This window comes from Ascidiella aspersa, chromosome 1 (genome assembly GCF_963924565.1).
Source record: "Ascidiella aspersa chromosome 1, kaAscAspe10.2, whole genome shotgun sequence".
Lineage (NCBI taxonomy): Eukaryota > Metazoa > Chordata > Ascidiacea > Phlebobranchia > Ascidiidae > Ascidiella > Ascidiella aspersa.
The window spans coordinates 3,687,442-3,712,352 of record NC_139447.1 but is presented as its reverse complement, the minus strand read 5'-3'; the positions used below and the strand labels follow the sequence as shown (position 1 = coordinate 3,712,352).

General features: G+C 37.1%; 2 protein-coding genes across 3 annotated transcripts in view; one reads left to right on the top strand and one right to left on the bottom strand.

Annotated features, from left to right (window-relative positions):
• LOC146166600 (kelch-like protein 24) overlaps positions 1-12,060 on the bottom strand; it is a 16,767-nt gene extending 4,707 nt beyond the window's left edge. Inside the window, exons 1-11 of the mRNA XM_083382587.1 lie at positions 12,034-12,060; positions 9,928-10,071; positions 8,147-8,249; positions 6,927-7,057; positions 6,309-6,401; positions 5,506-5,659; positions 4,456-4,550; positions 3,442-3,534; positions 2,308-2,482; positions 1,068-1,208; positions 391-572 (exon numbers count right to left, since the gene is read on the bottom strand). Of these exons, the coding sequence (XP_083238713.1) occupies positions 391-572; positions 1,068-1,208; positions 2,308-2,482; positions 3,442-3,534; positions 4,456-4,550; positions 5,506-5,659; positions 6,309-6,401; positions 6,927-7,057; positions 8,147-8,249; positions 9,928-10,071; positions 12,034-12,060 (1,338 nt within the window). The remainder of the gene's footprint in view (positions 1-390; positions 573-1,067; positions 1,209-2,307; positions 2,483-3,441; positions 3,535-4,455; positions 4,551-5,505; positions 5,660-6,308; positions 6,402-6,926; positions 7,058-8,146; positions 8,250-9,927; positions 10,072-12,033) is intronic.
• Positions 11,551-24,911, top strand: LOC146166599 (uncharacterized). 2 transcript variants are annotated; one of them, XM_083382604.1, is made up of 9 exons: positions 11,551-11,594; positions 17,472-17,643; positions 18,204-18,340; positions 19,142-19,280; positions 20,077-20,245; positions 20,793-20,963; positions 22,112-22,329; positions 23,783-23,961; positions 24,656-24,911. In XM_083382604.1, the coding sequence occupies exons 1-9, from the start codon at positions 11,551-11,553 to the stop codon at positions 24,786-24,788; spliced, it is 1,362 nt and encodes a 453-aa protein (XP_083238730.1). In that variant the 3' UTR covers positions 24,789-24,911. The 2 variants fall into 2 exon arrangements, with proteins under 2 accessions (XP_083238730.1, XP_083238724.1); XM_083382598.1 differs by lacking the exon at positions 11,551-11,594 and having other exon boundaries at positions 17,335-17,643.

Here is a 24,911-nt window from a genome sequence, read left to right as displayed (position 1 = left end):
TTAAAATGTGTTTTATTTGGCAAAATTCAAGAATATCAAAGCCCATACAAAAGTAGGTAGAATTATGAACGTTTCGAATAACTACTCTAAATTATCCATTTTCAACATCAAGATTTGAATCGATAAAATAGATTAGCATTGGAGCATAATAGATGGAGGTTGTAGTAAACGTAGCAAGAATATCAAAGCCCTATACATTAGTAGGTATGATTTTGAACCTTTCAAATCAGTACATTCTCCCTATGTTGAAAATGTACAAATATTTAATCGAAGCGTTCAAAATGCTACCTACTTCTGTATGGGCTTTGATATTCTTACCACGTATAGTTGGCATTCTTGTTTGTCCTATAACGATAACTGCCGAAACCGACGTTCCTTCCCAAAACGAACCTGAGCGTTCTGGCAGATGGCGTAATGGTCGGTGAATCCCCCAAAGACAAACACGCGACCGTCAAGGGGGGCCACTGCGGGACACTTGACCGCCTGGGGCAGGGGGTTCACCTGGCGCCAGTAGTTCCTGTCGGGGTCGAAGCATTCGGCACTGTTCAGGCATCGCCGGCCATCGGTTCCACCTGAGCGCACACGAACATTTTTCGGCGGGAGCTGTAGTTTTTAACCTTACACGGGTTTTTAAGATTTTTGGTACGACCTGCTCCCAGTCAAGTCATTTATAATATGGCTTAAGTGCAAGTCACGTCTTTAAAAAAAAAAAAAAAATTCAGTCAAGTCATTATGAGTGGAAGCCATCGCCACGTCAAATCAATTTATATATTTATTATAAAACGATAAACCATTAAAATTAATAAACTCGTTCGATTTAATTATGAGCAATAAATAAACTAAAAAAACGTGTAGCATTTTCATCGTTTTACGTACTTAACTTGGATAAATAGCCTTCTTTAATCATATAGTAAAATGTTAAATGAGAACACTTAATGCCAACCAAAGTAATTTCATTCAATGACTTAAGTCCAACTCAAAAGACTTAAGTCAAGTCAAGTAATTTGGAAACAGTGACTTACGTTAAGTCTCTCAAGCCTTTAAGTCATTACAACACTAGTACCAACCGATTGCGAAGAGTTTGTCATCCAGAACACAGCAGGCGTGGTGATACCGCGCTTCGTTCATTGGTTTCAAAGCGAACCATTTACTGAGGTAGGTGTAGAAAACCTTCACGTCTGGTATGGCCTTATTCTTCACCGTGCCACCTGTAAGGGAGTTGGTCTTACAAAAGTCAGCATTTGCATCGAAATTAAGTTTTTTTAACGATTTAAGCTGATGTCGTTTACGCTACAGTGGACTCTCGCCAAACAAATTCGAACAACTGGATAATTCTAGTTTTCTAATTCAATGAATTACAGCAACATGCAGCTAATTTTAATTCTAATCTAATTTGTGAATTGCTTGTATGGTCTAATTCTAATTCTAATCCAATTCGGGTGTCACCAAACATGCCATTTTGGTCAACAGCATTTTCACTCTCTCTCAGCTAAAACAAAGAATTTGAAATAAAACTCTTTGGTTGGAACGACTTGTTGGTGATTCGTACATTCTAAAAAGTATAGGCTATGCTAAAATGTATAAAAATTGTAGTTATTCAAGTTGAAATTTGTTGTTTTAAGAATTACGTTATTCTAATTCTAATCATTTGGACAAACTCAAATGATATAAAATAATTCTAATCTAAATTTTAAAATATTTCAAGTTGTCCAAGTCTGACGCATAGGCTTCAGCGAAAGCTAAAGTTTTATTATAGCATTTAAATGCAGAGGTGGTAAAATTCATTTTTAGGCTTAAACCTTGATTGTGTTGTTGTTTAAGTGATTGTTAATAAACTCGGCACTTACAATTGTTTATGTTAAGAATAACAGTGAATTTGCCAAAGCGCATAATGATGTAAGTGCTTTATGACCTATTTAATTCTGATAGCATTCTATTACTCGCGGTCAAAGGTCACTGAGCACATGGTGACTTGACATTGAAGTTGTCCTTAAGGCAGGTGGTGTTACTACTTACTACCTTGTCGCTTACTACCCAAGTGTTTGGTGATGATGTTTACCTTTCACTAATGCTGTTTCCGTTTCAATAACATTGTTTTGTATTCTATTGGAATCAGATATGAATCCACTTGTGTAAGCCTTTGTGTCATTAATAAACTCCCGTACACTGATAAAGACTTCAGCATCGGAGCGGGTCCATAGTTTTTAGTTTAGAATATCCTAATTGAGTTTAAACTTTGAAATTTAGGATTTCGGCCCAAATACCTAGACTGGGTATTGACAGTAGAATTCGCTGCTTAGTATTTACCTATCAAGTACACAGCGAACTCCATCGCCACAACACCAAACGCTTTCGAATTAGCAAGGGCCTCCTCTTTTGCCGCCAAGCGCCAGGTGGCAGTAGAGGGATCGTAGCAGGTCAGGTCTCTCACTTGCTCATTGAAGTTGCCCACTCTCGTTTCGCCGCCGACTACCAGAACCACCTTGACGAGCGATTAGGATTTGTGAGAATCGAAATTGTATTTTGTGTAATTTGAAATATCGACAAACATGCTTTGCGCTGGATTTTAATAATGTGAGGTATTTATACAGTTTTGTTAACGGGGCAGTCTAGTCATTTTGAAATGACTTAAGTCCCATTCCAACTCATCGGTTGACCCAGTCAAGTCCTGGTCAAGTCAATTTAAGTCTTTGTCATAAAACTAAAAGTTAAAATATTTTTAACTCGTACGATGACCAATTCCTGAACTAAAAAATAATCAAAAAACGCAACATATATAGCAAGCAAATTGTTTTATGTGCAAAAAATTGGATAAATAGCTCAATTTTGTAAAAAAAAACTCAATAAAAACTTTTTATTTCCAACCCTATTTGTCCAAAGACTTAAGTCAAATCAATTCATTGACTCAAGTCAGTGTGGTCCAACTGCAGGCCCGCGGGTTAAAGTTGGCCCGCGAGCTCAGCTTTTTTGGCCCGCGAACTGATAGTCAGCTTTGGTTCAATCTGGCAATATCACTTTATTTTTTGTTTTTTTAATTTTTTGTGATTGAAATTATTTCATAACTACCCTAACTGAACCAAGGTATACATTCCATAAAGTTAGTATATATGCCATAGACTATGTATAATTTGTCAGCAAAGAATCGCAATTTAAAAACATTGGCTCGCAAGATAAAATAAACCTTGTTTTTGGCCCGCGGTGAAGAAGTTGGACCACCCTGACTTAAGTCATTACAACACTGTATTTAAGTGACCCAAAACGCCGTTCTTCATATGTGAATTCAGATCAAGCAAACCTAGTTAAACTTTCTGATTTCTTGACCCACTGAACAACTAAATTGGCAAGAAAGTTCAATTGTGATTTGTAGCAGTTAGGTCGAAAAGCGCTGATTAATCTGATAGAAAAGGGCATTTGCAGCCTGCAAAATGTCCACTTTCTCACCTCCTTGCTCGTGCACTTTCTCGGTTTTCGCTGCTTTGTGTTGAGATGGATTCCAAATTCGCCAGAGATTTGGAAGTTTCGCGCGTCATTTACCTGAATGAGGAAATCAACCATTAAAAAATTACTGATCCTCCCCTGCCGCAAATATTACCAAGGCGGTCATCTCAGAACGTAGCACAAAAAATTAGATGATTGATTGAAAAAATATATAACTTAGCTTGATCATGAATTACAAAGGCCAAACGGTCGAATAGATCGATATCATCTTGATTAAGACGTTTCGATATACGAGCCAAGGTTTCAATAAAAATATAAAAGCCATAATATTTGATAAAAGCGACATTTCGCAATTTACAGACGTTTCAGCAATAACACATGCCATCATCAGTGTAAAAATGAAGTCATTATGGCTTTTATATTTTTATTGAAATTACTAAAGAAACCCGTGTATTGTGTTCCAGAGCCAAGGTTTTTTTCGGAATATGGTTCAGTTCCGTTTTTGGTTCGGAGCAAATTAAACGTACCGATTCAGCTCCGGTCCATTGTTATTTCAAGACCGGTTCATAAAGTTCCGGTTCGGATACAATATAAGTTGCGTTAAATCCAAAAATATGAGTCGATAAATGTAGATAATAATTTTTGTAACTCGTTAAATCTACTTATTTTTTGGTGGCGTATCAAAAGCTAGCAGCTCATTATTAAAATATCGGAAAAATTAAAAAGTAACGATTTATTTGATAAATATTCATTGTTTTTGTTTTTTTATAAAATTTCGAACATGGCATAACTTGACTCAGTAAAATACAAGTTGTAAATCGTTTTTTTGATAGGATTGGGTTTTGTTAATGATCATATTCTTTTAAAATATTCGGTTCAGTTCCGGTTCGGCTCCTTAAAATATTTTACGGTTCAGGAAAAAAATGACCCATAACCAGTTTATAAAGTTCTGGTTCGAGTTCGGTTCGACTCTCTGTTTTACCTGAATGCGTTGCAATATAAATAGCAGATACTTACTTGACCAACGCAAGCCGAATTGTTATAGATCAACGGGTCCACGGAAGCTTGAAGCTGAAGATATTCTGGTTTCACGAAAGGTAGACGAACTTGTTCTGCGTGCAACAACAGGAGTAACGTTCAAGGGGTTATGTAAACCGCTAGGCTTTGTTACACTCACAAAGCGATTTATGCGCGTTTGTATTGACAATGGCCCATTGTTGAAATTGGAACGTGATAGTTTGAGAATTGAAACGATTGGCTAAATTTGAGGAGAGGGCTTTAATCGTTTGGTCAAACTTGGTGGAAGACATGGAAAACACTTGCAACAACAAAGGTCAAACTATAAGCGTCAAAAGAATTGCTTTAATATCGCATCACGTGTCGCGATATAATATGGCTGAATAATAAAGAGCCTTAATCGTTATGGTCAAATTCAGAAGCACACCAAGTAAACTGATGACGTTTAGCAACATTTTCACCCAAATTTTTGGCCATACAACTTCATAACTTTTGTTGGTTGCCGTAAATGTTGGTTGCCCACCTCTGTTTTCAAACCGTTAATTCCTTTGTAAAAATATCCTAGTTTTTACAAGCTGTTAGTAGTAAAGGTTTTACAGAAAATAAACTTCGGGCCATATTAAAAGATTAGGCTGGCCCTAGTTTGCCGAGTCCCAATAAGAACGACCTGCTCGCTGGAATGAGATTGGCTTATTGTCTGGAACAGTGCTTCCCAACCTTTTTCAGTTCGCGACCCACTTTTAAAGAAAGTTTTATTGTGCGACCCACAATGAAATATGACCAAACGAATAAAAAACAAATTAATGAGAAAAAGAACAACGTATAGTATGCACAATACACATACTTGAGCTTGTGTTTTGGATATTATTAGATCAAGTCGAGGCTACATTGGAGACAAGCTTACACGCAAAAAATGCAATAATTTTCCGATCTAATAGAAAACTGTAACATTTAGAAATGCTTCGCGACCCACCAATGGGCCACGACCCAGGAAGCACTGGCCTGCGCACAATGCTAAGCGTTTGTGAATACGTTAGTCCCAGGGCTCACCTAGTAATGCTTCCATGTACTTGCTTCTGTTTTCCGGATCGTGCGTCACCCAGCAACGAGCTGCGTCCAGGACTAGGTTTTCGCTCGTCACGTTCAGATCGTCGTCGCCCAGATAGGACACAACCTCTCCGACGCCAAGTTCGAGGAATTCAGTCTAAAAACGCGGTAATACGACAAAGGTGAATAAACTTGTTGACCGCATGGGTCGCACTGACGATACAACAGGTCCACGTTAGGTATGCGAAGTCTCAAATTGTGCCGCAAGGTTAACGAGGGCGGGTCAGTGCAACCTATGTACGTCAACCAGCACATCTTTCAAGTTATATGTTGATGTCGTTGCGTGATAAAAATAAACTCTGTATATAATGTATTCGCATTTGATTTGTTGCTTCAATTATTTTTAAATAAATACAAGGTTCATACATTAGAGTGAATGAGTGATTAGACAAAAAAAAAAAACATGATTTGGATTTGGCTGTGTTCTGCAAACGACAAAATATTTGAAAAGCTTTGAATTATAGTTCATACAGTATGGTAAAAATAAATGACCAGATACCAATATAAGTAAAAAAAAGGATAATGCTACTGATTTGAACCCTTTTTTAACTTTGGTGAGAGTTGTTGGCCCAGGTTACCAAGTAAGGGTGAAGTACTGGAGATTCATAATTCGGGATGGTTAAAGACATTCGAGCAGAAATGGACAAGTAGATTTATTTTAGCTTTAAAAGTTACTTTAGAATTGAAATTAGAACAGTGAAAGTGACGGTATGAAGGATTCGTTGTACAAGAAAATCTCTGTGAACCTTCTGGACGATTTCGACGAAATGCTGCCTGGCGAATTTGCTGGCCGCCTCCACAACCTTGGCACACGAGTGAGCGTCACCCAGACGACGAATCTGCGAAGGGTTGTCATCAGGGTTAATAATCAAAACAAGAATGCTAACACATGCAGCTTAAAAACTAAAAAGTAAAAAAAAATGAAAAGACTATATATTAAAATTAATAAATCTATAGACGTCGCTGAAACAGCTTATCGCATACTTCAGCGGCATCTAGATTTATGAATTTTTATCTATAGTTTGTTTTAGTACACCGAAAATCCATCGCAGACTCACCGAATCTGTCGATCAATGATGCAAGCAAGGCAGGCTAACAAACAACTAGCCGCAGTGAGGTTCGAACACACGACCTCCGGTCATACCGGAACCTAGTTTGTTTTAGTTTTATACTTTGTAGTGTATAACATGGCGAAGTCTCGTTTCAAGTATTAACCCTGATGAGGTGAGCTGGTATCTGCTGCTGAAACGTGAGGTTGTAACTTCGTTTACACAAGAAGAGCGATTTATATCTATTGAAGCATTATAAAACCGAAAAAAAAACATGAAACAAAATGGGGGCATCACAACAGGATCGTCACTAACCTGCAGGCAAGTATGTGCGTCAATGCATTTGCACAGAAACTGGGCCGAGGCGTCTCTGAGGGGCAACAAGCCAAGCAAGTCGGAAGCCACCAGAAGGTCACCGGCGTGCTTTTTGGAGAGAACGCAGACGCCTGGAAAACACACGAAGGATAAACGGTGTTGATGCTGTGGGAGTACCCGACGCAAGCAATTTCGAAGCAAAATTTCCGAAAACGGTTGGAAAGTTTTTGAAATTTAGCATACGTTTTAAAATTTATTGATCCCCTTTCGCCTTATATAGGATTAAATTTAACCCAAATGTATCGTAAGGACTGCTTTATGTTATTCGATTAGATGCATCCTTATATTACGGCTTAAACCACCGTGTTACGTTATCGTGTGTACTGATATTCGTACCGGGTGTACTAAGAATTGTGAATATACTCAACGAGCAATATCACCTGAATGAAGCGACTCTGTCAGCATGTCTAGCATTCAAGAAGTTTAGGACAGATATGTTTAGCGGCCTGCTCCTTTGGAGTCAGGTGTAACAAGTGTAACAAGGAACGTGTAGGACAATTAGGCAGCCTTCGGCTCTCGCCCTTAAGAGCCAGCGCCTATACTTACGCGTAGCAACTACACCCCTAAACGCTTAACTCAAATACCTTTATTTAAATCGTTTTTAATAGTGTTTAAAGAAAAAAAAAATTTGAAGGGAAAGAGAAAAAAGTTATGTAATAACCCTTACGAAATATTCTAGGGAAGATTCCAATTTTACCAAACTTGCATTTAATCGTTTTTACATCAATTATCCGGCTTACACGCTATTGGTTTCAGATTCCGCTGGCTTAACTGACATGACATCACCATATGCTAGAAACCATGGATAACACTCTATACACGTCAATCCAACTAAACCAATTTGTAGCAGCTACAAGCGTTGCCTAACGTCAAAACAATAATTTGGTATTCCAACATAGATGAAATGATATTAACTTCAAAATCTAATCAATTGACCGTGTCTTAATACAACTTTACCTGAAAAAAGAACAGAATTACGTTTAAAAACACCCTTACACCCAAAACACGAACTTATGTCTAAACACATATCGAGAGATTAAAGAAGTCTCTACAAATACATAATGCTTCAGGCAACTTGACATTGTGACATGGCCTGCTTTTTGTTGTTGTTTCAACTGCCTACTTAATTGACTTGCTTTCAGTAAAGTCGACTTACCCACCTGTGTAAGCGTATCGCAATATCATCTCCATCACTTGCGGTTTGATCCCATGCATTGTTACACTTTGCTCGAAGCACTCTCGCAGACCCCGTGAAAACATCGCCTGGGCACAAAACAACGATTTAATTGAGATTTAGATTCTAGATCAGGGGTCGGCAACCTTTTTCTAGTCGCGGGCTTAAACCAAACTCAAAAAGGTGTCTGCGGGCCGCACAAAATGTTAACTTAGAATTGTGTTATTGAAATGTTAGAATAACTTTGAATCAGTGGGGCCTTGGATCTTTTTTGCACTTAAAAACGTGTTTATTTACATTTAAGTGGCAGTAAAGTGTTTCGCAAAGCGCGAAAAAAAGCGTTCGTTTGGTTTAAAATTGGAGTCCACACGTAGTCATCCATACTACTCATGAAAAGTGTGATAAAACTACTTCGAGGGAACGCGATAACCGTAATAGTTAATGTAGTCCAATGTTTATTAACCTTTCGAAGGGTTTACCTGGCGAGCTAAGCGAGCGCGATTTTTTCTGGGTATACCGACATTTCTTTTAAATTTCTTGCTTTTTATAACATTGCCGAAATATAGCATGACAGCATCAAAACGTAAACAAATTGCTACCGAGCCAGTTGTTAATTACTCTAACCTAGCAGCTCATGTTTAAGTTTTCTATATTATTTCCAACTCACTTCACGTGGAAATGTGCCTGCGAGCTCACCACTAGATGAATCAGGGTGTTCTCATTGGCATCGCGAAAAAAAATTTTCGCATTTAAGAAGTTAAAATAGTCAAAAAGTATTTGAAATGGACTTGTGCCTAGTTAGCCAAAGAGGCGGCGGGCCGGATGAATTACATCGGCGGGCCGAACAACAGTTTGCTCTCAAAAAATTTTTAACGGCCTTTGCAAGTGTTTTTGCATTTTCGTCTATAGTTATTTACGATATTTAATGACGAAAAAACATGAAACATGTTAATACAAAATCTAAATACTTTCACCATAAATAAATACGAAGGCCTAAAAGGTGTCAAAAATCCCAAATCAACACAACTTCAGACGAATTAAACCTAAGTACACCGAAAGCTTTCACAGACTCACCGAATCTGTCGATTAATGACGTAAACAAGGCAGGCTAAAAAAAACAACTAGCCTGCAGTGAGGTTCGAACTCACAACCTCATACCGGGACCGTCGCTCTACGAAATGAGCTACACAGGCTCAGAGAGGAGCGAGTCTAGAAACAACCATGGTGCCAATACTTAATTCATTTTGCGAGTACAAGCAACTTCACATTAAAAGGGGATCTACAGTGCCAAATCATTATTCAACGAAAGATGTACAATGTACACACATATGTGTTATAAAAACTGTGATCTTATCGTTGTAATCATTGGTTAAAAAGCAGCCTCAGATGGGCAATAGATCGTAGTTGTTAATACAAATATGTGGGTGTATCTTTCATTGAACATTAAACCGAATTGCTTGTATAGCCCTTCCTTTTTAACGTGATTTCGGGTCTTGACTTTAACGGGGAGAAGCCATAAGTAGACCTACCAAGGTGGAAAGCAAGCACCAAGAGAGAGAGTATACTTGAAAGTTGCTTCAGAAGGGCTGAATCACAGTTGTTAACACACATATGTGTGCGATTGTGCCTATATCTTTCCTAATTGCTTATATAGCCCGTCCTTTTTATAACGTGGTTTATGGTCTGAACTTTCTAACGGAAAAAAAGCCACGAGTAGTCCCACCGAAGTGCAAAACAAGCACGGAGAGATACTTAAAAGCGGCTTACCCTGAAGTAGGGACAACTAGCGGCAAGCACGGCGCGATGACATTCGAAAGATCGCTCTTCCGTGACGATTGTGACGTCGGTCAAGATCGCCTCTTCTCGCATCTGGTTCAACTCTCGCAGGTTTGCCGCCCCTTGAATGGGAAACTGCGGTAAATTGCAATAATACTGTTGGTAATCTTGTACTTACTGTTGGCTTGGCTTTCGCACACTACATGAGGCGTATTTTGCGAGGGGCCAGAGTCAGGCCTGCGGCACTTGTTTTTGTGGTTGGGGTTGTTAAAAGTAGAATTCCAGGGGATATTAGGTTTCGAATCTAGAATATCAAATCCCCATAATAATTATTCAACTTTTGGTTTGTTTAAGGCGGGGAGGGGGGGGGCGGATTAATCATAATATACCCTACAGTGACCGCCCATACATATAACCTTCGTCAAGTCTAATTAATTTTTCTTATGTGCATCTTTCCTCAAATTTCAGTTGCTAAAGTGATATTGTTTTATAAACTTACATTTCGTAGAAATAGCTGCGTTGGAACGAAATGGCGCGAATTCTCGTGTTAATTTGGTTTCGGATCGGTGCTCATACTAACACGTGACATTGGGTATCGGCTTCGATTCGATACTATCGTACATTCTTACCAGTGATAGTATCATTGGTCACACCGCCAATAAAACTATTATACACCGGTTGCCCCATAATTTTTGCGTCGTAGTGTGTAGTTAAATCTTTGTGATGGAATTAGTTAGCTTTGTTATACTTCAAAATGTGAAGTAACAGGGACAGCAGTGAAAAATATAAAAAGCGCTGATAGAATTTGTCTTTAGCTTGTTTTACTGGCATTTGCAGTTCATTGGCATGTTCGTTGTGCGCTTCGAAGGGCAAGCGTACGTGTTGGTTGTAATTTCTATTGTGATAAATTGGACAATTAATAGATTCTCACTAAATATGTTTTTCTAAATAACGTCAATTATTTATGTGTCCAACACGGGTTGTTAAACTTTGAGTTTTATTGTGTAGATATGGAATTTCGCCTGCCATTAAAGGTGTTACACGTCCCTTGAATACATGAAAACCGGTGTTTCGCAACAAGCAGGCCCGGTGTGATATACAATGTAAGATATCCGAAAACCTATTGCCCTATATGTACGTAAAACGTGTAGAGTAGGCAATGCAAACAAAACGCTTTTTGGCAAACTCATAAATTATAAGGGCAAATAAAACATTTAAAAGGCGGTCTGATATTGACATTTCCAAACCACTTCAAAACCGCAAATACGCTTAACCGTTATTTTCAAATTAGTTTGGCGCATTTCAAACTATATGAGATTTATAAAACACGGTTATTTGTCGGTTTTGTTCAATTTACTAAAAGGGTATGAGATGGCGGTTTAAGCCTAGCCGAAAGTGTTAAAATATCACGTTCTTTAAACGCGCCAACATTTCCGGTCGCAAGAGTGGTGGTTTAAGGATAACTTTCTTACAAATCTGTTGCCAATTGTACGTTGGACAGGCGCGAATCTATAAATTTCTTTGGGATGTACAATTTATTTTTATTTTTTTTAGATGATGTCACAAAGTTACGTCATAAGATAAAGTCACAGAGTTACGTGATAACACGACGTCATGAAGTTACGTCATAACGTGACGTCACAAATTTACGTCAAAATGTGACGTCATAACGTTATATACAAACGTGAGGTAATAAAAATAACCTTATAAACGCCACAAAACAGATCGTTTAGTTTTCTATAGTTTTAGATTAGACAGATGCTGCCTTCAATAAAAAGTTAGGACGATGTTGTAGAATGTAGATTAACCCAAAGCGCAGAACGCCTTTATATCGTTTAAGTTTCCCAAACTTTTATTTGTCAAAATGGGCTAATACATCCTAAAAACGTAATGAAATTTGCGGATCTGTCCCTGATGGCACATCCTAGTAATTACAACATTTACCAGTTTTTTTAGATTTTAATTCTGAATCCAATTGCGTAAACATCTTATGAGTTCGTTGGCCTTTAGGAATGAGTTATAAATATACATGTTTGAACTTCAAAAATATGTAAAGCTAGGTTTAATATTGGCAAGTTTATATACAGTTGAACTCACAATAAATTGGGTGCTTTCCACCTGCATTTTAGAGCGTTAATCTCCAAGTTACAACAGAAAAACCAGCCGACATTGTACTTCTGCCACAGCAAACATTGTAAGTCACTTTTGCCTTGCTTGAAATAGTAGCGAAAATTTCAGCAAACCAATGTACAAAGCATTAGCAGATGCGAACACTTTAGCTGCTGGTCTTACAAGCCTTTCAAATATGCGGCTAACACTGACTGTTGGCTTCAAATAACACAGCTGAACTGAACGGATTCGCGCTTTAAGGCTGGACGCACCGGTGCGTATCAAAAGTGCTTGTTGTGATAAGCGTGTCTTGTGTCTTGGCCAAGCTGTCGATGAAAGCCAAAAAGTAGGGGGCGCAACTTTTCGTATTGTTCGGACGGTTTCGCTTTTGTGTAGTCAAACAAGCAAATCGAAATTCCATTTTGTCTACCGCCTACCTTATTTTGAGGCCTAAACAACACTTAAAATGGAGTAATGGCGTCTAGTAAATGTATCACTTCGTTTGCGGATAAATCTACACATATTTAGCTAAATTGATAATCCCAAAGACAAAAACGAAGAAAAATAATTTAGCAAATTTACACCGTGGATTGTTGTTCTTTGTTTGCGAAAGAAGCTTTAAAAAGAAAAAGCGTACCGGTAGCTCATTGAACGTTTAGACCTCATGCCGAAAGTTTCACATAGGTATAGTTCTAGGCAAAAAACTAGAAGAAAAACGAAATAAGAAGAACATTTGTGCATTTTGAGGTGTCTTTAGAAACCATTTATTACTTTTAAAAAAGAGGGCAACATTTACTCAAATAAAGACATATGATAGACATCCGTATTTACTGCTTCTCAATCATCGAATTATCTCACTGGTGTTATTGGAGGTAAAATGCTATACATTTATCGCATAAAATACCAAAATATACCCGTAAAACATTCAATTCTACGCAATTTTTCGTACTATTATATCCAAAACAGCATCTCAGGTCTTGGAATGGTAAACATTAAAATTTTTTAAAGTTTTATTCAAGTGTTTTTTACCAAATATATACGAAGCAGAGTTTGTGTCATTTTGACGTAGAATAAAACTGAACAAAAGAAGATGAAAAACAAATGTTACTGGTCCACATGAGGCGAGAGATGCATAGGCCTATCGATGAAGTGTAGACTAATACAGTGGTTCTCAACCGCCGGTCCGCGTCAACTCTTCTGCCGGTCCGCCAAATATATTACAATCTTAAATCTCAATTGCAAAATGCAAGATTTTAAAAACTTGTTCACCAAATTGAGAACTTCGCCAGGTCCGTAATTTGCAGCATTGTGACGTAACCTAAATTTGTACATTACAATGAGCAGTGTTGTGCCCAACTGTTTATAAGTAGGCTACACGCCGTTGAAGTCTTCTACTTTAAGATAGTTGTATGTAAAAAACTTTCGTATACCACGTATGGTATAAGAAAGACAGCAGAAAATTGCTAATTTAATTGAAGTTTTCAGTCTTTGCATTTAAGTTGCATACTTTTGTCGTAATTACATTTTGGTTGATTTTGGTCTTTAAAGGACCACCGGTCCGCAATATTTGTTTTGAAACTTTACCGGTCCGTAAGCTAAAAAAGGTTGAGAACCACTGGACTAATATACCATACGATATTTTAAACTAAATAGTATTTCAAGTATAATTAGCTTCATATTTTTACTATTATATTGTGCACTGCCCCCAAAAAATGTTTTACCATGAGTCCATGACCACAAATCCTTTCATTCTATGTCGATGGTGCCCATTTGTCTTTTACTCACACACTGTGTATAGTTGCGTATTCAGAATCCAAAAGTGAACATTCACTGGTAGGCCTTTTGAGTGTCGTTTTTTAAACGTTTTGAAAGAAATGCAGTTACACCATTAGGATTTTTTGAACTATAATTTAACACAGAGAAGCGATTTTAACAATTTAGCAAATGCAAATTGCGAAAATGCAGTCTTTTTATTTGTTTATATCAGTGTGTCGCTGTTTCAGAGGTCATTTCTTGCAAAATACGTGTCGCTTTAAGTCTTGAAGGAGTCGATTTTTTTCAACTTTAGACGTCTGACACTTCAATGTAGTTGAGCATTGCTTATAGGCTCTACGTAATATATTTTGAAAGCTAGGCCTAAGTCATTTTCTATGTTAGTACCGGTAAAAATGTTTTTTTCTTTTAGCAGGCCATGTTTTTTTTTCACCAGGCCATCGCGCTATGTATTTGAATGTATTTAAACTTAGATTTCACTTGCATTGGCTTATCTGTACATCGAACGATAGCCTTATAGATATCCTATAAAGCAGTGATTCTCAACCTATGGTACCACTGGTGGTACGCGAACTCATTTTAGTGGTACGCTGTACGAAGTATGTTTTTAAGTAAAATTACAGTTTTACCAAAGTGTTAAGCATTTTTTTTATTGTAATAAACTAAACATTCATCGTAATGATTGTATAGTTAAATATTTTATGCTTCTTTAACGATAAGAACTATTATCTTTCCTGAACATCTATGCAAACTTCTGGTTAAAACAGGGAAACTTTTTTAAGAGTAGTGGGCCGCATTTGTTTTGAAATTTCCGGGCTAACTAATCAGCTAATCCACCCCTGTTAATAATCCTTTATACATTTTGAGTAAAGTTGAGTTTTTCGACATTTTGTTGGTACGCAACAAGATCATAGAAGCTCGAGGTGGTACGCAGTGAAAAAAAGGTTGAGAACCACTGCTATAAAGGTTACCTTTTTTAGACGTCCAGTTATTACGCAACTTTATGACGTTTTTAATGCGTTTCGTTAGGAAAATTATTTTACTTTCAACTCTGCATTGTGTAGCGTCTGTGCATGCGATTATAGCGTGTTTGTTTTGCAAGATCGCGCAAAGGAAGTCTCTGTTGAAAATCGTTCTCCAATGTTTCCTTTTCGCTGGTAGGTATAGGCCCACGCCGTGCTGCCGTTATAAGCGTTGCAACTTGCTAAGCGCTAATCATCAATCGGTTTGCTTGTGCGCTTAAAAAATACTGAACTCCTCGAACGCTATTGAGATTTGTTGCGGACTTATAGCTGTGTTTACTGAAAGCGGGGCTATAGGACTACTGAATTGTTTTAATTATGCATGTTAAACCCCCTACAAATCGTGAGGAACACAAACATGCCATTAACCAAATTAGGTTGACAAATTGTGTATCGGTGTGTTTAGAGGTTAGGAAACGGACGTTATACTAATTGTCCTTCATATTTTTTAAACAGAATACTTTCGATCGAAGCGCAGAAAAACAATTACAAATATCCAGCTAAGTTTGACAAATTTTCGTTTGAATAAAGAGTGCCACAGTGGATGGGCGACTTTTGTGTGTAAAGACGCCCAAAAACCCGTGGAACTTACGAGAAAGCCAAAACCCATTTTAGGCTTAAAAACAGGCTAAAAATTGAATTTGGCGGATTCATAATTTCGTCCCTGGTAGGCCTATATATATGTTACAACTGTAGAGAAACGACGCATGTATGTTTGTGCTTGTAATTATTGCATGTTCGCCTGTTAAAGTGTTAAATATTCCACCTCAATACCCCTTTCCTTTCCTGGCCGTTCTGGCAAATCCAGCCGGCATTTCGGCTTAGCTAATCCCTACGCAGTCGCTCTTGTGCTATATCAGGGGTCGGCAACCTTTTTGTAGTCGCGGGCCAAAACCAACCTCAGAAAGGTGTCTGCGGGTCGCACAAAATGTTAACTAAGAATTGTGTTGTTAAAATGTTAAAACTACCGTGAATCAGGCGGACCTTGGATCTTTTTTGCGCCTAAAACTTTTTTGCGCCTAAGTTTAATTACATTTAAATGGGCAGTAATAAAGTATTGGCGCAAAGCGCGAATAAAATGCGTTTGTTTGGTTTAAAATTCGAGTCCACACTTCCATACTACTAAATGAAAAGTGTAATAAAACTACTTTGAGGAAACGCAATAAAATTAGTTAATCTATAGTTGAGTGTTTGTCAACCTTTTAAAGTTCGGGCACACCTGGCGAGCGAAGCGAGCGCGATTTTATTATGGATAACGCCATTTCTTGCAAGTTTGCATTAGCCTACATTGCCGACAATAAAAAATAATAAAAAAATATATGTCCAATATTTGTGAATACGTTTTCCGTTTATCCGCGGCGCACTTGGCAGCCTTCCACGGCACAACGGTAAAGAAGCGCTGATCTATATTTCAAAAGACAGCGTCAAAACGTAAACAAACCGAATGGAAATCGATCATTCGCGCGAATCGCGAAAATTTTTCGCACTTACGTATTTAAAATAGTTAAAAAGTATTTGAAATGGAATCGTGCCTAGTTTGTCAAAGAGGCGGCGGGCCGGATGAATTTCATCGGCGGGCCGTAGGTTGCCGACCACTTGTGCTATATAGTGTCACGCGGCTGCTTGATTAGAAACTTCAGTCAACGATGCACTCCTGACTGGCAACACGTGTTTATACTGCGCTGTAAGCTATTTTATTGAAAGCGAACTATGTTGAATTATGCAAAAGTACAATAAATCTATAAGCGACCTGGCAGTATGCACTTTGAAATGCAATGACAGTTTGTTTGAGTTCAGATAGCACGGTGGTCATATCTCCCCTGTTGAAATACACACAACCAAACATGAAGAAAGTCGCCCTGGTTTTATTTTAAAACAAATGAACCGCGGGGCCGATTAAATTGCTTGGCGGGCTGTATTTTGCCCAGGTCGGTATAGAAGTTCAACCGTCGGTTGTCGCCCTTTGACACCGACAACGTCACTCATGTGTCAACAATATAATTTCGCAACATGGCACGTGTTCAAAACTGTTCATGAACGTCCACTCGTCCAGTCTGCATTTCTTTGCACTTCACGCCGAGATCTCGGGTGTGCAAATCAGAATCGTAAGGTATGCAGGTGTGCAGTCATGTTTTTTGCACACCTTAGATGGAAAGTCCTGCTACAATCTACTTTTTCCTGAGTTGCGCAGTATACAAGTTTAGGTGTTCATTCAAATTGTAAAAAAACAAGTGTGCACTTGCCACAGAATGCAGACTGGGTAAACGTGGCCTCATGTTGTCTAGTAATGAGTGACGCTTGAGTGCTTATGTCATCCTTTAACTTAATTTGAAAAAGTTTAAATTGGAATTTTTCAATGCATTTTTAATTGAATTGATTTATAGTTTGACGTGTTGGTAATTCAATAAAACTTATATTGAATTTGTGCATGCGGGTAGATTGACGATTCTAATCGCATTTTTAGTTAATTTTGCTTTTTGTTTCGTAGTGTGGCTGCAGTGTAAATCATTTGTGTTATCCAATTGAAAAGCACTTCATTCGAAATTCTAAAGTTGCAAAATTTTGAAAATCACTCTCTTGTAAAATGAGGTTTCGGATAGTTCTAAGCTTGCTCAAGTCCAAACCTAATAGTTTATTTGTTGACAGAAGATCAATTTCCAGCAGTAATCGCTTCTTTAAAACCGAAATGTCCTGTCCAAGAAATTACTTTGAACAATCTGGCCTGTTAAAAGAAGGTCATTACAATCTTCAAGTCGGGGCTCCTGGACCAAAGGACCTAAAAAAGATTGCTGGATATTTTGAGGTTTTTTATGTTTAAAATTTTGTTTGGTTTTCTGTAAGGCAGGGTTATCTATACCAAGAGGTGTAAGAACTGTTCTAAAGGGGTGCAGGGATGCTGAATCAAGCTCAAAATATGTACTACTGTTTAACAATTTATTTTTTTGTTAGGTTGAATGTAAAACTAACTCACATTTCGGTATTCTGTTACTGTGTTATCAGTTAGTTGTATAAAAATAAAATTACTATGGTTTTGTTATTGAATCAATTCTAGAATGGGGGTGATTTAAAGAGATTTGATAATTGGTTTGTGATTTGGAAGGGGTACAGCAAGTAAAAGGGTTTAGAATCACTCTTAAAAGGGTTTTGCATATTTGTTGTTTTATGTAAGTTTCCCATTTGTTAAATATTCTCACACCATCCAACCCTACAAAGAATGTTCAAAAGATGAATTGACCTTTACTTGTGGGTAAAAATAATTAGACATACATTAAAATACATAGAATTTATCTGGTCACTGTGCTCGAAAAAACTAATATTGATAAAGATTACAATTCAAATATTGACCATTTTTTGTTTGGTCAGGCTGCATCTGAAAAGTTAAACAAAGGTGACCATCGGGTAGAAGAAACACTGCAATATGGCTCGATGCCAGGAGATAAGGTTGTCTGCCAGGAAATAGCTAATTTTCTGTCAAGGCAGTATGGACAACCAGTTGACAAGTAATTTTATTTTTGCTATGTTTATCAAAAAGTGTAATAATGGGAATTTTTGTGTATGTCTTTTTACTCATATAGGTTATTTCATTAAGGTTTCCTTATTTTTATTGAATAAATTGTACCTATTCGTTTCGTGGTTGTACTTGTTATGTTTAAGTCTCAGGCAAGTCACAATTAGAGAAAGTCAACTTCCAAGTCCTTGCCGTAAAAATGAAACGTTAACTGATAAACTTGTTCGATTATGAGCAATAAGTTAAAGTAAAAAAAATCAAGTCATTCGAAAATAGGGACTTAAGTCATTATAACGTCGGCAATAACTCATCATCCCTTGAAATTTATATTCTATTTGGACGTTATAATTTGGGATTGACTGTTATGACTTTTTTGGACCGATGAACGATTTGTTACAATTTTGTCAACCCATACTGATTTTTTTGTATGCCTTGGAAAACTTGAATTATTTAACAATAAAATCTAAATAACGTTTTAGTTTATATACTTTTATTAATTATTAAACTATTATTTTGCATATTAACTTGGCGTGATGCTAAACCCAAATTTTTTTATTAAAAAAATGGGTAAGTTGTTCGTTCTACAGGAAAAATTATATCATATTCTTGTACTAAAATATCGGCCTACATTGACTGATACCGATATATCAGTAAAAGCAAAAATTGGCCGATATTATCGTTAAACCAATATATCGGTCTATTTCTAGTTATAATGCACTTTTAAAATGGAATCCAACAAAACTGCAAAATGATATATATAATTTATAATATATGATTAATGATTTTTGTTCAGGAATGACATTGTGGTTACATCAGGAGCAACTCTCGGTCTTCTGACTTTGTTGCGACACTTTTGCAAGAGCAGTCAAACACTGTTTGTGGAAAACCCCACCTACCCTGTGTTTGCCAAATACATTACTACAGAATGTGTTGTAAGCTAATAATTATATTTATTACAATTTTGTTTTTTCTACAACATAAATACCTAATTTTAATATGTAATTGTGGTTTTGGTAGTCCTCGGTAGGGTTGTCTATTGTTATATGCAATGCCTCTTTAGTTGGTACATGGGCAGCTTAAGGGTCCAATGCATATTTTGGGAAAATTATTGCTATTCTAAAACAAAATGTATTATAAAAGCTAGTTGGGAGCCAGATTTTTTAATTTATTTTGGGGTTTTAAGAGAAGTAAATTTGAGCAAAAAAATGATTTTAGTTTGTAATCAGATGGTATGAGCAACAATGAAAAGCTGCCGGGTAGTACAGGAGGTAAAAAAGGTTGAGAAGCACTGGTTTGAACCAGGACTTACCAAGCTTTTCAGTCTGCAACCCCTTTTATTATATTAAAATTTTGGCGCCCACCAGGTTTAACAGTTTAAAACAAAACTTTTCTTGGTGTCTGATTTGGTATGCATTTTTTGAAGTAATGTGTTTTACATAAAATTTCCCATAAGCATACCAAACAGGAAAAAAATCAAACAATTTTATAAATATAGCACTTTGTATAAAAGTTGGACTTACTCACGAGTCACAACCCCTTGAACAAGATGAGTTACCCCCAGTTTAGAAAGCCCTGGTTTAACAATTATATACGTATTTACTGTTGACTGTTTTTAATATATCGTATTTACTGTTAAAATGACATTGAAAGAATTTGAAAATGTTCTTATATAATGGGTTGTGTTTGTTTCATTTTACCCTTAAGTATGCTGCTTCTTTGTTTAAACAGATGAAGGCAGAACCTGTATCTATGGAGAGCGATGGTATTGATGTTAAAATGCTAGAGGAGAAGATTAAAGCCTTACCTGAAGTGGAATTGACGGCACGCTGGCCATTCAGAGCTGCCCTGTATGTCATTCCCACCCACCACAACCCAACTGGGTGCAATTATTCACCAGGTATGAAATAAAAATAAAGTACTTCAATGAAAGATACACACACATTTGTATTCAACAACTGTGATCGAACTCCTGACCTGCATCAACAGTCCCTCATGAGTTCAAACCTCACTTCAGACTGGTTGTTTTACTTTTCTGCCTTGCTTGCATCATTGATCCACAGGTTCCGGGAGTCTGCAATGGCTGTCGGTATATATACTAGTAATGAAGTAAAGTATACACACAACAAATGTCACTAAAACTAGGGCAGGCTTAAATTTAATTTTGCCTAAGGTGTTACTTTTCAGGGACTGAACTCTGTGTGGTATATAACAAATTTCACCTAAAATCTTGTCTGTAAAAAAGTCTATAAAAAGGTAAGCTGATACATTTTTTTTACAAGTTTTTGTAACAAACTACGTTTGCAAGCTGTGATAATTTTTGTTACTGTTTGATTTGTCGTTTTTATAACTAACCACTAGGGATTTTTTGATGAAATTAAATTATGTTATAATTGCAATGAAAAGGCAACAAAAATTGTTACATTCTATCATGTGTTTTTTCAAAGAAAAATGTAGAAAACTGATTGAAATCGCAAGAAAGTATGACATTCTCATCGTTTGCGATGACGTTTACAACGCCCTTAACTACGTGCCGAAGAAGGATGATTCGAACAAGTTTGAATTTTCGCCCCAGCGTCTCTTCGCTTATGATAACAAGAATGATGCGGACTATAAAGGTGGGTATTGTTATTTACAGATTGGTACTGTAGTAATACTAGTAACGTTGGTACATGACATGAGATAAAACACAAGTCAGAAAGATTTAGCAGGGAGGCATTGAAATACAGCTGTGGATTTGGGCTCACCTGTACTGGGCTTAAAAAGAGTCCACTTTTACTTTATTGAACAAGTTTATTATTAACAGTTAAAAAAATGTGTGTCGGCCATTCCATGTTGAACATTCTACCTCAGCAAACTGTAAAACAACAAATAGCTATTAATTAATTAATGAGTAACTACACTGGAACTAGTGGTTTTGCAAGCTATGAAGTTTTGTTTACATTTCTTTTAGCAATGTCAATATCCCTCAGCAAGATTACGTGGTAATTGGGATTCACCTGATCAAGAAATACAACTCCAACACACTAAATTACCAATAAAATAGATTGAATGATGCAATATTAAATGACTTAGTCCTTCGTGGTGTCAGTTTGTCAATCGCAAATTAATACCTGGCCATATTTTATATACATTAATACAGGGAAGGGAAGATTGAGTAATAAAATCACTGCCAAAAATCACTGGGTTAAAGGGAAACACTATGAAAGTCACTTAGGGCACATTTTAATTTTAGGGCTGATTTTAATGTGTTTTTTTTTTAAAAAAGTCTGATTGCTGGCTAGCTTAGGTTGCTTTGAGTAATGTGTAAAAATTTCTAATCGATATCTTGTTTACTTCTGGATATATTACGCAAATAATTTCGAGCTGCTTATTTCCCTTTGGTAAATTTCGCCTAATGTGTATTCTGCTCTATTTACAGAAGTTTATTCGTTTTGAACAATCTGAACGTGAGCGTTTTGCTGGCCTACCATCTTAGTAGTTGATCATATGCAGCAATCTGGTTTTAAAAAATACCCTTTTAAAGCACGAGCCACGAATTATCACTTTGTCTTAAAATACTTTTTTTCTTCTAATAATAAAAATTTTACACCACAGAATCCAAAAAAGGGTAGAAGTTCAAAAAGTTTTTTTTTACTTTTTTTTTTATTGGGTTTAAACACTTTTTTAGCTTTAGGCTGTTTCGTATCTTACGCTTTTTTTGACTTTTCAAAAAACTAAAACCTCCAACCTTTATGCTCCTAACCCTCATATTTTTTCCTTACAGGCCACGTCATCTCCAACGGTTCACTGTCCAAGATCATCGCCCCTGGTTTGCGGCTCGGCTGGTACGAGGCCCCCCAACGCCTTGTGACGTCATTCATGGACTCGTACCTCGCCGTGAGCGGAGGGGGCATGAACCCCTACATTTCGAACCTGACCGCTGAAGTGCTGAAAACGGGCGGTGTCGACGAGCACGTACAATCGCTGCGCGTGGCACATAAGGTTTGCTTCGTTTTTTTGTGTTTTTTTTTTGGCCAATGGTTGTATTGTAAGTCTATGTATTTCGTTAATGTATAAATCAGGAATTCTTAAACTTTTTTTACCGCGAACCCCTAATTTATTTTTTATTTACAACCACAATACAAATATACTACAGAAACCCGCTGATTTCGATCCAAAAATGTGAAAGTGAAATGGAGTCTTGCATTGAGTGAAATACCGTTTTATTTTTAATTAAACTCTTTTGTTTTAAAAATTGATTACTTCTCAAACATACACTAACATTTCAATTAGGTCTTCATGGACCCCTTAAAACTTGTTCGCGGACTCTCAAGGGGTCCATGGGCCCTAGTTTAAGGACCGCTGGTCTAAATTGTGTTGCTTTCGCTTAAGCGCGACTTCGTGGTTTGTTAAAACCAGTGCGGTAAACAAGTAATTTTGCAGTGACTAAGTCCCAGTTAAGTCATTTGTAAAATAACTTATGGCCAAGGCAAGTCTTTTTAACAACATGTATCAATCTGATTGCGTGACGGATTTAAATACGCAACTATAGAACAGGAGTTGCCAACCTTTTTACGATCTCGTACCACTTGGGACACTCTGTACTGCCACGCGTACCACTTCTTTTAGAACAGTGGTTCTACCATTTTTGTACCGCGCCCCTTTGGTAATTGTCCTCTGCCTTGCGCCACCCTTAGATATTAAGCAATAATACTATAAGAGATTCGGTATTTCTAAAAGTTAACTCTTCGTGGTACGCGTACCACAGGTTGGGAACCCCTGCTATAGAACAATGTTTATAGTTTTAAAGAACACCTTCTTGTTAAAGTATTAGTTTTTGGAAACGCAACAGACTTCTCCCGCCTACTCTAATGTAGTTGCACAAAACATGGCTCTTTTTTAAACTACTAAGTTTAAAACACGGCTCGCAAGCTAAAAGTTTTGCAAACCCTTGATTTGTTGCAACCTAAAGAGAACAGTCAATGTGCCAGTTGTCTATTTTTGCTAGGTTTAAGTTCTGAAAGGTTAGAAAACCAAGTACGACCTGGCTAATTAAAAGTATCTCAGCATTGACCTTCGTTATAGATGGTTCGCTTGCCTAATTGCCTGAAACGTGTTTTCCTATTTGTGACTATCTCGTTCCGCATTTTGGTTTAAGGTATTTTCATAACAATAGGCTCATTGCTGCTTCCTGGTAATCTTTTTTCCCAAACAATAAACAACGATTTGTTGTTGATTGTTTAATTTCTCGCCAAACATATTTTGCATTGCTACTGTTCCTTACATATTGTTTGCTTAATATTCTTCTTTAACTTTGATATTTCCTAATTTCTGTTGTGACCATACTTCCGTAAACCTTCAGGGTCAACTGAATCGAAAAACATTTTCTGGTTTTTTGTTGATCCTTTGCAATTTTGTTCGCATTGTAGCAACCAATCAACATTAATCTTTCTAGGAACGTATGGAAGCAGCTATTTCCATAGTCGAGTCCAAACTGGGCCAGTACGGTGTCACCATTTCCCATCCAGTTGGCGGATACTTTCTCTGGATAAAGATGCCGGAAAACGTAACTTCGGCCGATGTCTTGGCTTTGTCGTCCAAAACCGAAAACGTTACATTCGTCAAGGGAGAAATGTGAGTCAATTTTTCTTATAAATACCTAAATAAAATAGTAGTGGGGACGATTGTGGTTTGAATTTTACTATGGAGTTAAGATTATTGGTTAGATTGTTTAGATTTCGCATCCCCAATTTTCATTTTTGTTAAAGGTCGCTCTACCAATTATTTTGGTTCTCGTAAAATTGCACAACTGGTGTGGTCAAAACGATATCCAACATACTGCCTGAGTGCCTGGCATCTAGCAAATAAATGTCAACTTCTTGGGCCAAAGACGCTTGTAAAGTTACACCTGGGGTGCGTAGGTGATAACATGTTGTGCATTGTGCACGAATCTATAATGTAGCTTGATAAAAATTGCAAAAAGGTCGAGTGGATCGAAATCATCTTGATTAAAACGTTTTGTTATGACCTTGTATCCTCTTCAGTTAATGTGACTGAGAATTAAATCAAAGCATCACTTGTAAAAGTCGGGACGCAACTGTTATCATTCTGTTAGAGTTTCTATATACAAGCTCGTATCGAGACGTCCTAATCAATATGATCTACTCATCTTGACTTTTTGAGCTTTGCAATTCATTATCAAGCTGCATTAAATATCTGTGCATAGTTTACCCAAGTATATACACCACGTTCAAACATTGTATTCAGAATCTAGTCGACTTACTCACCTGGGAAATATTCACTTCTAATTTCATTGTTTTTCATGCAGAGCTTCGGTTTGTGGCGACTTCTCAAACTACATTCGACTGAGCATCGCTTACTATGAATTGCCCGATATCAAGATTGCTGTTGAAGCACTCTGTCGATGCATTGAGAGTGTTATTAAAAAGAGCAAGATTTAAATAAAAGTAACTTTAAATGAATTAATTTTTTTTCGCCAGAATCTTTAAAGTAATTTTATTGCATCTTCGTCTTTCGTTTTCCGCCTTTAGAGTGAGTTTATAATTTAAACTTAGTTTCCAAAG